We start from the raw sequence: 16,281 nt of genomic DNA on the forward strand, positions 1-16,281 counted from the left end.
GGTAGCCAAGGTGCGAGATCTGCAAATAATGTAGCCAACTCCAATGCAGCTGCACCTAGACCCAATCCCCTGGCTGGAGGCTGCGAGGCCAAAGTAGGGGCCATGTGTGCTGGCTTCGAGCTGGGCGATCGTTAACTCGGTTCGTCTCCTATTAACCCCTGCTGCTGATTTGGTGATAACGATCGCAAACCTACCGGTTCTCTGGGTGCAACACATGTTGCACTTTCCACGACGCTCGTCCACCTTTCTGTGTGCTATATTATTTTCCTTAATTTAGAAAATGTTTTCTTTCACTCAAATCAGTATGATTCAAAGTACGCTTTGAACGTTGGCTCTTTTTTTACAATACCGAGTCTGGTCTACAGTCAGAGTACGAAGCAAAATTGCAAATGACTGGGATAACACGTGTTTTGGAACCTATATGGCTGTAATTTACCTGCATTTATTGGATGGTTGGATCAGGACATTAACAAATCCCAGCAAAGGCAAATGGGTTAGTCAAGCCAAAAGTCTTTCAGTTGTGTTTATCAAGCTTAGTACCAACAAAACTGACTATTATCAGTCAAAATACAAATGTTTATTAAATCCATACTCATAAATATGCATGGGCCACAAGGGTATCCTCACAGCGTATAATACAAAAATGGGGACTTCTAATTACGCCAAAGAAAGGGGTTCAGCCTGTTAGAATAAAGTTAAGCAATGGGCTATACTGTGTATGTATATCTATGTATTCGCTGAAATAAATAAATACTCTTCGATTTCATTCATCGGCTAACAAAAAAAAATTAAGTGTCATAAATATGCATGAGAAACCCTATGTGGTAAACGAGTGTATTTATTAAGGTCTTTGATGGAATATATTCTCCTTTTCAGCATTTACCCCCAGGAGAAAGTTGCAGCTGAAAGCTGTTTGCATAGTTGCCGTGTCTAAGCAAATACGAAAGCTATTTAATGAGTCGCGCAGTATAAACGGAAATAGGCTTACAATTAAGAAAGAGAAAATGTTGTCTGTCTGGCTTCATTGGATAGCATTTTCATGTATTTGACTTTGCGGTTCATTGATTAAAATCAAACGGTTTATTAGGGGTAGGAAATTGACCCTGTCTAAGGGCATATACACACTCTTCCTGTGTTTGTTAATTATGTTTTTTGGCTCTCTGATGGATTGCCATTCCTTTAAAGCATTAATACGAGTAGGTGCTCATTTGTTGCATATTTAAATGCTATCGTGTATGTTTCATGACTTGACTTCGCACTACATTTACAATCGCAATGTATTATTTATTCGTTCTTGTATCGTTTTGCCGCATTTCCTCTGGCTTCAGCAGAAAAATGATTTCAATTTTAGATTAGTTAAATGCAAAAAATAACAAAAAGTCCTTGCCCTTTTTCCATCACACACATATTGACAGGCATGTCAATACGGCTTAATATTTGGCTTGCATGGCTCTGGTTACTTAATTTAAAAGACACCCAACGATTATTGGTTTGAAATTGCTTAGAACACGCGAATACGATTTTGCAGTTTTTCTGCGAATGTTTTGTGTATTTACACGGTTGAGTAAATAGGTAGGCGTTGATCCAGAAAAAACGGTTTTTATCGTTTATTTTCTTATAACATTAAATTACTGCATAGGAGGCACGGTCGTACCTTGCACCCATAAGGCATATTAGTCATATACAAAGTCAACCGAACAACCACTTAGCAACTCTTCGGTGTCATATGTCTGTACCAAACAAACCCTCAAGAAAATATCAAAGTAGCCTGAAAGACACAAGTCCATTAATATCATACTCACCCGTACTCGCCACCGTTCCCATTGCTCAGACACATGCAATTCTAAGCTACTTGTTGCTGCTTTCGGGGATGCTGCTGCAATGTGAAGGATGTAATTGTAAAGTTAAGGAGTCGGAGCGGGGGACTCGCCCAGCAAAAACGATGCAGTTTAATACTGCCTCACCTCTCATGATGTGATTTGCATAGCATTTAGGTTGCCAAGTCGGCATCGCATATTAATATATTCAAGTCGTAACAGCGCGCTTTTCTTTCATGCCTTGTTCGGTTTCACATCTCTTATCCAAGTCATTTGTGCTGCGGTAGTCCTCAGTAGCTTGTCCGTGAAAAGGTAAGGTATCAATTGCGATTCTCAGGTGTACACGAAAACCTTTTTTGCGCGCAACAAGTTTCTGAACAAAATTCTCGCCTGATAAATGATATTGCAAACAGTTCTTGACTCGATATGCATAGAGTCGAGGTTGTTGGTCATTAATAACTGCTCTGGGACGGTAGTTACGATGACCAGCAGCTCGGGGTACTTGACAATGCATTGTTGTTTCCTCTTTTGTTTGTGCGAACACAAAACTTAAGAATCTCAAGATAGCCATCTCATGGATACCACTTTTAAACTTATCATAAGTTTTGTTATCAATATCCATATATGTTATCCAAGAACCCCACACAGAACAGAGTACAGTTAGGCGATCTGTAAAGCAATCCACAGCTTCCAGAAGTTGGCAAGAGGTCTGATGATGGATTATTCGTACGTGTTGTGAGACGGGTTTCGAGGATATAGCATAGGACGAGCAGCACCAAAAGCACACGAGACTCATTAATCCTGGTGGCAAACGGGTGACCGGGACCTTCGGCTGCCTTGCCACGACTCATTTGTGCCCGAAACTTTGCAGCTTGATAAATAGCCCGCCACACAAGCAGCACAAGCACACATCCTCGCTTCTCTTACCACATTGCTTAGGGCCAAGTCCCAACCCATGTAAAGTTCAGCCAGAATCTATAATCGGGTTTGCTGCTGAGGCTGTAATGTTTTTTTGCCTTCAACTTTTTCGATAGATAAACACTTAACACGTTTTTGCCAGTGATTTGAATACTCCCTCATGGTGCCTATCATATTTACCAGCCATTCAATCATATTTATGTGCCAACGACCTGAAGAGCTCTTCTGGTAAGGATGTTCCACAGCCCTTTAGCGTTTTGATATACAAATACTTTGCACAGGTTTTCTCCATTTTTCTCATTTGATGCGTTTGTGCTTTGCATTGTTTGTCTGTGTGACGGTCTGCTTTCTACCGTCACGTTATGTCAAATTTATTGTTTGGTTTGTTTTGTGCGATTGTCACGTTTTTGTTTGGATTACCTAATGCGATAAATGTGAGGTTATTACGAACGATGTTAGGAAGCTTCCCTGCTTAAGTTTTTAACTTCAAAATGTACTGTAATCTTTAAAAATATAAACTCAAAACCTCTAAAGTAGCTGTAATTATTTGTCTGATTAAGTGGTGTCGCTGTTACGATCCTCATTGCTGGTGTAATCAGGAGATCGGTTGTCATCCGAATCCGTATCAGTAGATGCTGAGCCTGATGACGACGGGGATGCCCCTTCGGAATTCTCATCCGAACTTGGTGCTGAGAGGACATCGCAATTTTCTTCTTCGGTATCCGATCCCGTTTCTTCAATGCTGACGCATCCATGTTCATCGTCGTCAGAGTCACTAGTGTAGGCCTCTTCACTGTCGGCATTAGAGGATCCAGAGTTCATAAGCGGGTCTCCAGGTATAAAGTTCGAACTTCCTTTACTTTCATTTGATCGACTTCCCTGGGTATGGGATTGATAAATGCTCTTATATTGATCTGGCGACATTTACAGACTCACCAAGAGAAAATTTCGGCTTTGACCCAAGGTCTGGGCGTCATGCAACTGCCTCATTAGTGCGTTTCTCTCCATTGAGTGATACTCGCGTTGAAGATGGCACTCGGACTGCAGCTCTCGGTTCTCCTTGCACAAGTAAAACATTTCGCTTAAGATCTGATGCTGCTTCTCTACTATAGTGGTCACCAACTGTTCAAGATTCTCAATGGTTACCTCGTATTCCAGCAGCTTCTTCTTCAGAAGCCAGTTCTGTGCACTACAATCGGCCAGATCCGAGGTTGACATCGCACTTTTGTGAGTGATTGGCTCTAGTGATTCTGCACCAGCACTAAAAAAAACCAAATGGTAGCAAATTGAGATGCTAATCAAATGAACGCTCACTCTTGTGTGGAGTTGTCGGGTGTAGGGATATCATCAGCAGTGGGCAGTGGAATCGTCACAAGGTCCCTGGGGATATCACCACTGGACGTATAAAATTGGCAAATACAAGACATTTTTCGTTAAGATTTGGAATCTTTGACAGAATCGATTTTCTAGACAGAGGTTGCTCGGTGTTTTGTTCCACCTTTGCGAACACTTGAACCCCATAATACGCTCCTCTTTGCTGATGCTTAACTATACTACACTAATCTACACTGAGTTCCCTCTTATGCTGATACCTCTCCTTCAGTAGACTATTAAATTAAAACTGCATGGACAGATAGGGGTGTGAAGGCCACCCACATCCGCAAGTATTTCACTTCACAGACTTGGCCCCATCACCCTGCCCGCTCCGAGCTCCTGGCCAGTGCACACTTTACGACTTGACATTTTCACACTTTGTTGGCAACGCTTTGGATGCTTCCTACACATTCCCTTCTTCGGGACAGGCAACTGACTTTTGGGTCGTCCCGGCGTCGATGCAAGCTGCACGGACTGTCATTCGCCTGTCCTGCGATCCGGGATGTGCAAATGTGTGGCTTCAGCTGCGAAGGGACTGGAGAAGTGTGGGAGCCTGTTTTTTGTGTGCGTCGGTGGATTGAAGTGCAAAATTGGTTTAAGTGTTTGCTAAATTGGCAGCAAAATGGCTTTTTCAATTTATACTCAACGTTTATGTGCGGATCCGTAGACGGCGGAAGCTGTTCAAAAAGTTAAGCCAAAAAACTAAATATTTTCTTCCCCCATTTTTTGGCAACGAGCTCTGCCTAGCTTGGTAATTGATATTTCGAACTTTTCACCGTTTGTTGACTTTGGGAGTGCTGTGCGGAGTCAGAAGCCCCTGGCTGGTCACTATTACACACCTATAAATAAATACGGCTCAAGACCTTAGCTCATACCACTCCCAGCTTTCGATTCACACGCTTACTATCGACGCTAAATGGTCTCCTACAGAACAGTATTTTTCATACACATATCATTTACAGCAGAGATAATCATGGCTTACACCCAAGCAACTATTGCAAAACACATATACGAGTGCTCGTATTTTACGGTCTATTTGCACCGACTTAGGGTCGGCGAAACCCCAGTTGTTTAAGTCGAATCGTAATCGTGATACCTAAACAACTCCAAATTACACACCAGAGGGCGCTACGCAGACCATGTTAACATAAATTTCTGGAGCCTCCTCAGTTAGGTCCGCGAATAGGTCCGCCCTTGCAGCTTGGCCAACCTTAAACGCTCAACTTTAAACTAGACAACACATGCAAGCGCACATTTAAAAAGGCATAAGTCATACGTGGCTAATAAATTGATTTGGTTAAGTGGATTAGAGTTCAATGCTATGACATATACAGGAGGCTCGCACTCAGGTCGTGAAAAGTGATCTTCGAGAGGCTGGTCTCATGGAGAAAAGGCAGCTTGGACTTGATAGAGCCCCCTGAACGTTCAACGCACACCAACTATTTTTAACTCTAACTATGTAGCATTTGGGGGAAAAGTCTTCTGCCCACGGAGAGAGGAATGAAATTATCGTATCCCCAAAACGTTCGATGGACTCCTTGCAGGCTTAGTCGCACTTCGTACTGAGACGACGTGGCTATGAAAAAAGAAACTCTTAAAATGCCAGTTTGAAGTCTATTATTTGCTGGACACGAGCATATATTGATTGCATCGCAGTCGCCTTGGTCAGGCACAAGATTCAGGAAAGCAAATTGCTTCAACAAATACTCGTACTCCCGAATCGGAGGGCGCGAAGGGGCTGCAGATGTGGATGATGATATTGGTGGGTTGCGGTGTGGTGGGAAGATAGGGGAAGGGGTGGACGGAATCACATGGTAATCGGTGCACTGCGAAACAGAAACCAGAAACCAGAAACATAAAAGCAATCGAAGCCAAGTTTTGGGAAGAGGTGTTCCAAACCCGTTTGCCGGCGCAAAGTGCAGATCCGCTGTGAGAGTCTGCTGAGAGACTTCGTTGATTCGGTATTTTGGTGGCTTCGTGTAGCGCAGCATTTAGCGTCTTGATCGGTTTATCACCGATTAATTAGAGTTTGATAAATACGCGCACGCCGTGAGTATATAAATCATAGCAGCAGAGGCGGTGCGGTGCAGTTAGTCGGCCCAACAACCAGAGAGCTAGTCCCAATGTACAATCCCAGCGAAATTTGCATATCCACCCACCCGCATAAGAAAAGTAGCAGTCAAATTGTAGAGGTAAACATGTTTTATTTTTGCTCGCTTTGCTTTTTGATTTTTCGCCGCATTTAGCATTTTGCTTTGTTTTGGGCTGTCGCTGCTTTTGACGTTGCCACACAAGCAGAGTATTTTGAAAGGCAAGTGCACGGTAGGATGTGGCAAGAGGTGGCTGGGGTGGTTGTGCAAAAGTGCAAAAATATCTTTGAACATTTTTCTGTGTGAGAATTAATTATGAAAGAACGTCCTTTGAGATGCGCTTGACGACCACGATGAGATGGCGACAGCGGTTCTGATGAACAGGAGTTTTATGAATGCTAATTTGAGGTTATTTTTTGGGTTCGAATTTGGAATAGGGTTGCTCAGGAGGGTGATGGCTCTTGTGACCTTAAGGTGCTTCTGATTCCCCTGCAAGCGAATGGGATTGCAACTTTAGCTGGGTAAGAGTTAATGCCTGGCTGACTGTGTTCCTTATACGAATTATAAAAACTGACGAAAAGCTTTAACTCTTAAAAAAAAATACTTGATGGAAGCTGTTTGAAAATTTACTGGTATCGCCTTTTTTACCTACTAACTTTATTTATTTCTCGTCCAGAATTTATAAACCCTTGAGTTCGGGAAATGGTTAAATTCAACTGCTTACATTTCTGAACTAAGTGGTTATTTTAATTCCCCTTTCACTGCCACATTTACGAGAATATGCCACAGGGAATGTCTTATGGTTTATTACCGCAAGAGCTGCCACTGCTAAGCAGCACACAACATAAACTAGGATGGAGGTTATTATTATTCGACGACTACTCGGCACCATGATTGCTACCTTTTTTGTGCATTTGGATGCATTTGCCAGGCGACGTCTTTTATTCTTGCCCATGGCAGTGGCAAAATGTTGACCACTTTCTGCATGGTAGAGTTTTTCACTCCACTTCAGCCTTCGACGTCCACTGCCCTCACTTTTCCGCTTTTGTCGCACTGAAATTGCTCTCGAGATATCTTCGTTACGGAATGAATGACTACTTGGGACTGGTACTTTGCTCGGAACCCAAACTATTTGCGGTTTTTTCTTCACATCCTTTTGCACAATTATCCTGATTTCAATATTACTGCCTCATAAACAAAGGCGTAGTCTGACCTCTCCGGGAAGTGGGGAGAGGGTCCCGAGTCCGAGGATTGTGCACAAAATTATTATTATTTGCCTGCTCAGGAATTTTTAGTTGTTCTTGAAATTTCTTATCCTAGGCAAGGCATGCCTTTCTTGTAACCGTCAAAGTTTGTCTTTTGCATATTGTTTGTTGGTTCGGCTTGAAAGAAAGTGAAATTAAATAACAGGAAATTATATTTGGAATTTATTTCTAAGGAATAAAATAGTTTGAGCTTATGTTAATAATTGTCGTCTTCGGGTTTCTGGGTTTTCTTTTCCACCTTTGTTGTTCGGAACCTTTTCCATTCCTTAAATGCTATCGAAAAAAGCCTCATACCCCTGATAATAAAATTGGCTCAATTTGTTGAAAGTAGCGCCCTTAAGAAACCAGAAATAGCCCAGAGCAATGTGAAGGCAACTTTTACTTGCATGCCATTTTCCAAGTAATAAAATCCGTTCAACGAACCCCTCCTTTGCAGGCACAGCGTGTTATTCTACTCGTATCCCACACTCGTGAAAATTTATCAAATATTTAACTGTCATTTTGGCAATCGCAAAGCGTTTCAAATGCCTTGCTTTTTTACACAAAGCAATTGAACATTCATGAGCTTCAATGTTGTCGAAGAATTTACTAATGCCCAGATCTCTATTACCGCCGAAACCCGCAAAAGTACACAACCCAATAACCCAATATTAAGGAAATTGGCTGACGGGAATTGCAAAAATAAATGGGACGCATGTTGAGGGTGTAAACCCCTCACACCATTCACTTGCGAATTTTCCGACCTGCGAAATTTTCCAGAACAAAGCACTCAACGGAACACGTGACAGTTGTCGCGTGTGTGCGCCTGCAAAACAAGGCTTCGTTTTGCATTTCCCGGTTTTCCGCGATGTGCCAATGTGCAGAAAGTGTGTAGCTGTGGCAGTCAAGTGTGTAATTTGCGGTAACATTTCAAGAGGGTTTTAATAGATTACTTCATTTAAATTTGGAGGAATCAGTTGCCGAGCAAAGTCGAGAGTGTGGGTACAATGGCGATTAATCGGATGTTAACGTCCGTAATAAGTGTTTATTCTTCGAGGAAATTAACTTTTAAATTAACTCACACCACTCATGGTTTTCAATTTGCGGGCTTTAAACTCTGAAATTTATATTCAATTCCGACTTATAGTACAACTTTTTTAACTTATTTTGCAATTAAAAAACAAATTCCTCGCATCCTGCGACTATAAGTTTTTCTATTGCAATAGTCAAAGGGGAAATTGCACAAACCCTTCCAAAAGTACAAAAATTACAAGTCTTGGATAAAAATAAAAGACAGCCCACTGAAGCAAATGCGGATTCTGGATTACGGCTCGTCCTGTGGACTCAGCTGTATTCGCATTTGCATGGCTGGCATCAAATTATGAAGTAAGTAAGAGAGCACTCCATGCATTAAAAACCTTTTAATTTGCTAAATCGCCTTGCCAGACATCGTCGGCAGAGCTCAGGTCGGTCTGCTCCAACCGTCGTCGTTGGATGCTATCGTGGATAAGCGGGCGGAAGCGGATGACGCGGAGTCTGTGCACATTTTTGAGATTTCTAGACGCCTAGGAGGGCCGCCCAGCCTACATCCAGTCCAAATCTCACATAGACACTTGTTCCAACGATTCTTTTCTTTCTTTTTGGAACTGGCTAAAGTTGAATAAGCCATGCAAACACTAGAAATCACCGAGACTACTTGAGTGTACTTTCAACTGCCATCGCCTCCCGTGCTAGGCGATAATTTTCACTTTTGTGCTCGGAGCTAACTTCGAGTTCCAACGGCCCCGAACATGAGGCTCCCTTCTGGCTTCCACTGAATTTTGGCTCCTTATTCAATTTATTTTTGTTCAAAGCCAGAATGCATAAAGGGGGAAAACAAAAGGTATCACAGAATTCAAAACAGCTTTAAATGTGAATTATCCGGGGTATATAAATATATGTTTTTGTACCAACCATACAACTTTAAGCGCCGCCTAAAAGCAGTCAACAGATTAGTTCAAATTGTATTCATTAAACTGCACATAGATGCTAGCTGCATGTGGGAAAGTAATTAAACTTGGTCCGAGCAACCAATTTAACACTTACCATTTAATTCCAGCCATCGAGTGGCGTGTCACTAGTAATTAAGTACTGTCATCGCATGACTCTGCATACAACCAAATCCCTCAGACCACGCACAAAAAGAAGATGCGTAATCGAATTTCGGCAAAGTCTCGAACTCGAACGAAACGCAGCATTTAATTTAATTGACTGGTCGCGGACAGTGCTTTGTCTACACCCCCAAGGACTTGCTCGCCTGGAGCTCAAACCCAATACTGTATTTCTCATTAAAAGCGTATTATGTATGTGTGCCTGCGTCTTCCGTGTCCCAGTAGAATTTTGTCAATTCATTACAAATTATTTGGAATGATAGAAATAAACAGAGGAAAGACGAAAATCAAAAAAAAAAAAGAATTGCAAGCTCATTCTCCTCGTGAAAATCAAAACTTTTTCCTTCGGCGGAGAGAGTTTTATTTGAGTTCGATACAAATGCAAAATTACCAAATCAGTCAGGCAAAAGCGTTGAGAGCCATTTCCAAAATGCCTCAGAAGTTTCGTTTAATGATTTTCGCAGACGATTTTTGCGTGTTTTCCCTCTTGAACCTAGACGGGTCTTGGCAGTATTCTGTTCGCTGTGGTGCTGTAAACCCGTCGTTTTTATCTGGAGTTGAAGTTTTTTGGCACTTAATTTAAATATGTCCATGGAGACCTGAAAGTAATTTCAATGGTGATGCGCCTCAGATTATCTTATTTAAAGAGCCTAAACAAAAATGAAATATTTGACTTATGTTAAGCAACACAAATTTACCAAAAACGCTTTACGATTACAATTTGGAGTATAGATTACTGTGGGCAGTGCATATTTAAATTCAGCCCGTTTATATTCATTTAAGGTGCATACAATGTTTTTAATTTATGATATATTTTGTTTGCAAATTAGCTCATTTTGTTTTACTGCTTTTATGCATCTCTCCAAATGTAGAATGTTACAACAGAAAACTGAAAGCCTTCCTCAATACACAGCACCCAAATTGAAGCTAATTACAAAAAAATAAAAAGAACAAATGCAATTCAGTTACTCAAAACAAAGCACAGCGACACGCGACCACAGACTTGGAAATGAAAGGGCCTGGTCTTTAAAAAATAAACAAGTTAAAAGTGTAATTATTTTCTGAATGCGAATATGGTAGCACCCTAAAATATGAATTTGTGTTTTTTAGGTTCTAAAATATTATTTTTTAAACTTGTATTATTCTAATTGTTGTATTTTTATCTTATAGGTACTATCCTTGAAATATATAGAAAAATATTTATTCAAGCTTTTAAGAGTAATCAAGTTTTGGGACAGCATTCACGTTTAAAATAAAAATTTTGGTACCCAGCGAGTAGACATGTGCATTTAATGTTTAACATGATTTTTCACTCATTAAAATTGAAGCGCAAAAACCACGAAACCCACCGCAGGGTTGGCTTGTGTTTTTGGCATAATTTATGCGCATTTATGAATTTGGGAAAGTGCGAGTGTTGGCTGGAGTGTGGCGAAGTGTTAATTTTGAGAAATGTGCAAAAAACAAGAAACAAAAAGCAGGAGAGGAAAAAACAGACAGATGAGCCAACGGAGCGTGCGGTTCGTTGACTGCGTGCAAGCGTTTCGCACGCTTTTTAACGCGCCGCAATAACTCCGGCTCTGAGGACACTACTTCCCATGGTCCACTAACCGACAATGGGAACGTCGAAGTCAGCACAGAATACAACCAAGTCACAAAGCCAAAGTGCAGACCAAAGGAATGTGACTCGACTACCGATTTGAAAACCAAGCTGAACCCATAATTCATATGCGCCACAAAGTCTGCAGCAATCAAATTGGCATTAAATATGCAGCGAGACGAAATATTGTATACTCTTCGATCGAAAAGAGCCAGAGTTTTGAGTCTCCTCTTCACTGTTTTTCCAATTGCAATATCAAAGCTTAAGCACTCCCTTTTGTGTGAGGGTACGGATATAGTGACTTGGGAGGATTGCTTTCCCCCCGAAAGCAACTGAAGCTGCGCTCCTCTTACTAGTCAGAAACCCGCAGTCACAGTCCCGGTTGCCATCAATGCCCAAACGACATAATTGCAGCCTGTCTGCGGTGGCTAATGCAAACAAACATGGGATTATGAGACTGAGAAGCCCGAACGAAATTGATGATGAAGCTCGCTCCCCGCCTGACCCGTAACAAGTAGCTGGCGAAATGCTAAAAAATTGGGTCTCTACGTGTTTCCACAGCAACGCAGATCGTGCCGATAGCATTTTATTAGCTCCGCCGCAAATTGTTCTGAACTTAGGGTTGAACTTCCACAGCCTAATGCATTCGGATAAGTCCAAATGCATTTAAACTAGTGCAGCTCAATCATGTGCGTTGCGTTTGGCGAATCGATTGGCCACGCTTCAAACCCCAAGCATGTAACTCACGAGCTCTTCAGTTGTACGAAATTATTATTCCACCTTCAACAATTTGGCTCCTGTTTTCGGTATTTGCCGTCCCAGCATCTTCATCATCATCAATGCAGCCCCTGTGCAAATTTTTCATGGGAATTTCATACGTGATAGATTGTTTTGCACTGCACTTCAGCCACCTAAGCCTTCCGCAGGTTGTTGTGTTGATTGGTTTTCTTGCATCTGTGATTGCCAAGCTCTTACTTCATCGTCATCATGTGGGACGTGACTGCGTTCAGATTGTCGGGACCTGAACAAGAATGCATCCTGAGTACGCATGGAAATGAGTCCCTATATTCAAAGGATAAAAGTAATCAACCTATGGGTTTGAATATTTGACATGCGCAATCTTCATGAAATAAAAATCAAACCAAGTACACTTCAGTCTGTAACGTTTCCAAAAACTTATGTTCTGCGATTAAAAGTCGAGGTTAACAAGCTACAGGAAGAGCTTCACAAGACGCCCCATCGTGGACATGACCCCTACTAGAAGATCAACAGGTGGTACGCAGTAAGCTGTTCTTACTCCTACCCAACTAGACTGGTAACTTAAATACCATATTTTCAGCCCACATGTAATCACATTATACAAATTGTGGAACAAGCAAACTGAAAACCCTGAAATAATTCTCTCCAAAAGTACGTAGCTGATCCTAAATCTAGAAGTAAATGTTTATCGGTGGGTAAATAGTCAAAGAAATAAAACGATGAAAATTTGCCCCTTTCTGGTACAGGAGTCGTGATCAATGGCCACGAGGCGACCAGCACATGAGCAATTGATGGCAAGGACCATCTCCTGGTGCCGGCCAGGAGACTGACCACCTAAAAGTGTCTGTTTCGAGTCCCTTCCTCCAGCTTGTTTTAGTTCAATTAAAGATTATGCCAATAAATTGTGTGCAGTAAGTCGTTTAATTTAAATTATGCAACAGTTCCTGTCCCTCAGAGGACTGTCGATAGCGGCTGGACCGGCAACCTCCATCAGCTGCATCATGTGTCATAACCAAGTTGTAAGGCGCCGACAAAAGTTCAGGCTCACCCAGGGATGGCCGCGTGACACAACCTCTATGTGTGCAGGAGCGAGAAGTAACTTCGACGTCTCGAAAGTAGCAATCAGACTGAAAATTTGTATTTCACGACTTGACACGCGCTCATCGATTGCTTGGAGATCGGAGCATCACGGGCGCGCAGATGCAGATGCGGATGAAGACTCAGTTCCAGTTCTCGGATTTCCATGAACGACACCACCGAACCGAGACATCGGCAGGCGCCCGCCTTCTAGTGCCTAAGATTTTGTCTACAAAGCGTAAGCAATTTTTATGCTCATGTTGCTCGTAATCACCGCAAGCCGCAGGTGGTAAAAGCAGTCGTGGATAACCCCAAACCGTCCACCTCTGTGGCAAGCCATGGCAGACACCCGAACGCATCTCCCCGAGAGCGGCGCTTCGCTGATTGAATTGCACTAATTGCGAATTAAAGCTCGGCATTTTGAAGAAAACAAATTGCATGGGTTTCAATTGAATTGCAGAATCCGTGCAATCCTTACACCGTCCCACCACCCTCTCCTACTGCCACCCTCTGGAGCTACTAATGAATGCTTCCTACTCTTGGTGCAGCTTGTTTGGCTTTTATTTCGCTTAATTAATTGGCACCGCCAAATGTCTAGAGTTTACAAAAAGGTCATGACTGCGGCATGGCAAAGCAAGGGAGCTGTCAACAGCCAATGTGGCGTCCCCTCTTTTTAGCTGCAGCTCCAAAAGGCAACCAGAAGTCGAGAGTCAAGTGTCCTTAGAGAATATTTGGCTGCATATTGCAATTCTTTCATTTTTCGGCAGTTTCAGCAAAAAAAAAGAAAAAAACTAATTTTTGTTCTTCCGACTTGTTGTGTTGATATTTTTTATTCTCAGATATACGCGATGAAGTGGTGAAGGGAGATTGCAAAATAACCTTTTACATGTTGCTCATGCAAAAGGGTTAATTATAACCCCCAAATGATTGCTAACGAAAGATGGTTCAAGAGGAATTCAAGTGGATTTTTTTTTGCCAAAAAACATGCAGCTATGTTAAAGTAGCATACAAAATTACCCAGCCTCAAGATATACGTTTTAAAAAATGAAAATTTACGTAAATTAAGAGTAAATGTAGTCTGCTAGCACAAGGCGCTAGGTAAATAATATTGAAATAATTTGGCTTAACTTTAGGTACGTTATATCAAAATGTTGGGTCTAAAAGGGACTTTGTCTGCTTCTTGACATCCTGAAAAATTGCTTTAAAAAAGGTTGGCTTAATACTCAGAAAATAAAAAGGAAAAACTTTCCTTTAACAGTGCTTGCAGCAATCTCAATTATGAAAAGTCCAGGAAACACAATAGATGATTCATTAATTGGGTGCTCTTGGCTTTCAGTTCCCAGTCTGTAGTTAACAAAACAAAGCATTGCCAAAATGCTTTAAAGAGGTGCTCGCATTAACAGCGGAAAGGTATGTGCATAATATAACGTGCAAATAGAGCAATACATTCTTTTTATACGATTCTTTTAGACCCCTTTGGTAATAGTAAAAAAAACTTTATTAAAATTGACGAGACTTTGATTTGGATAAAATAAAAATCAACACATTATGTTGAGCAATAATCAATGAGCTATAAGTCATAAAGCTGTCATAGAAATTTAATTTTTTCTTTGAAAAGGGTATACATACTTTGTCTTGCCGAATTTTTCTTCCTTTCTTGTATATTGCTAACGGTCAGCCAGACGCCACAAATGATTTTTGTCTGCTTTCATTTTCTAATCATACATGCATCGCTCGTTCGGGATCAGACTCAGCTTCAACCAGCAGCGATTTTCCAATTTTCACATGCGAATTATCAAGTGGACGCTCGTCTTTGCGTCTGCTACACGTTCTACAGTCTTACATCCAAAAAGTATCCGTGCTTACCAGTGAGCAGATACGAAATTTGAGTGATTGATAGCATGTTATGAGTTAACATGCTATTATTAGACCACAAGATGCTACCAAACAATAGCAACAACGGATAAAGCGAGCCTGCTACAGTCAAATGTTTGCTCACGACTTTTAGTGGAACCCTCTCAGGGATTTTTTTTTACATATCTGCCAAAAGTGGAAAATTGTGAAAAGAAATTGAGCTCAAATAATTTACGTGCTGAGTTTTCTTGCAAAAGAAATTGATTGTCATGCCTTAGCTGCCGTTCGGGGTGGCCGCATTAATCTTCACAAATCATTTTTGATTGTACCAATAAAGGTTATCATACATTAGAAGACTTGTTGAACTTTTTATCTGGTTTCCGTTGGCGCCAGTTCGTCAACCGTGTGTTCTTTAACCATATATTTTCGATGTACAGATTTCATTTATTAAATTCATATTCAGAAGTTGTTTTTAAAGCCAATGACAACAGATCTATCTTATCTGTTGATTGCCAGTAAAAAAAATATCAGATTTTTACCAATACTGAACATTTAAAATGTTAAAGAAATGACGAAAATCAGCTCAGTCATTCGGAAAACCAGTTTGCAAGAACAGAATTAGGTAGACAGCCAGAGTAAACCTGAAATATATTGGGTGTGTAAACAAGTCTTCAATTGTCGTACAATATCTTGAGGCAATGAAAGTGTGCTTTTGCAATTGATCCACTTTCAAACTACAAATTAAATGGCCAAGGTGCGATAATTATATTGTTACCATTTCTATACAATTTTATTCCATTTCTACTACAATGTGTTATAATTGCAAAGAGAGCCTCTCAAACCAAAATTTGCTAAGTGCAATAGCCTCAAAACACACTTTGAGATCAAAACACCATTTAAGGTGCCGAGTAAATTAAAATTTTATAAATTCCCTCGCCTATCACCGCCCAAACAAGCACGACAGCGAAAAGTGAGAGTCTCCCTGCAAGCAAAATATAAAGGTGATCTGAGAGAAATTATAACAGAGCTCCAACGAATCGCCAAATCTGATGAAGATAACTATGTATAAAATACTGGTTTTTCTTCGGTTTAAGCAGTAACATAATACCAAAGAAATAAAACACCAAGCACCGTATACCCTTCGCAAAAATCAAATATTTTTTAGTACTTATCAAATCAAGCCATCAAGATTTTATATCAGGTGTACACAACTAATATAAATACACATTAAAAACTTTCCCACTCGTTTTGAGCTGGTGGTTTTTAAAATATATTATTTACGTTCGATCGCAAGCTGTCAGCGTAGTCAACACTACCCCTTCGAAGCATACATTAGCATAAAAATGTCTTTTTAAAGAGACGCGAGGGCAGCCGACTTTGAAGCTCTTCGTACTTGTCATC

The 16,281-nt window shown here is 41.0% G+C and overlaps 1 protein-coding gene across 1 annotated transcript; it reads right to left on the reverse strand.

Annotated features, from left to right (window-relative positions):
• Positions 1 to 3,117: 3,117 nt before the first annotated feature.
• LOC108043442 lies at positions 3,118 to 4,188 on the reverse strand. Its single transcript, XM_017122153.2, has 3 exons — positions 4,050 to 4,188; positions 3,672 to 3,996; positions 3,118 to 3,614 (listed from the first exon to the last, which is right to left on the reverse strand). Exons 1-3 carry the CDS (start codon positions 4,160 to 4,162, stop codon positions 3,291 to 3,293), a joined length of 762 nt encoding a protein of 253 aa, XP_016977642.1. The 5' UTR covers positions 4,163 to 4,188; the 3' UTR covers positions 3,118 to 3,290.
• Positions 4,189 to 16,281: the final 12,093 nt, after the last annotated feature.

The sequence above is a fragment of the Drosophila rhopaloa genome, unplaced genomic scaffold (genome assembly GCF_018152115.1).
Source record: "Drosophila rhopaloa isolate 14029-0021.01 unplaced genomic scaffold, ASM1815211v1 contig_115, whole genome shotgun sequence".
NCBI lineage: Eukaryota > Metazoa > Arthropoda > Insecta > Diptera > Drosophilidae > Drosophila > Drosophila rhopaloa.

What these genes read in the sequence shown, in the direction of transcription:
- LOC108043442 (XM_017122153.2), bottom strand. Translation starts at nt 4,162, where the DNA reads ATGTCTTGTATTTGCCAATTTTATACGTCCAGTGGTGATATCCCCAGG. An exon ending in CCCGACAACTCCACACAAGA is followed by an intron (nt 3,997 to 4,049) that starts GTGAGCGTTCAT and finishes GGTTTTTTTTAG; the next exon opens with TGCTGGTGCAGAATCACTAG. An exon ending in AAAGCCGAAATTTTCTCTTG is followed by an intron (nt 3,615 to 3,671) that starts GTGAGTCTGTAA and finishes TCCCATACCCAG; the next exon opens with GGAAGTCGATCAAATGAAAG.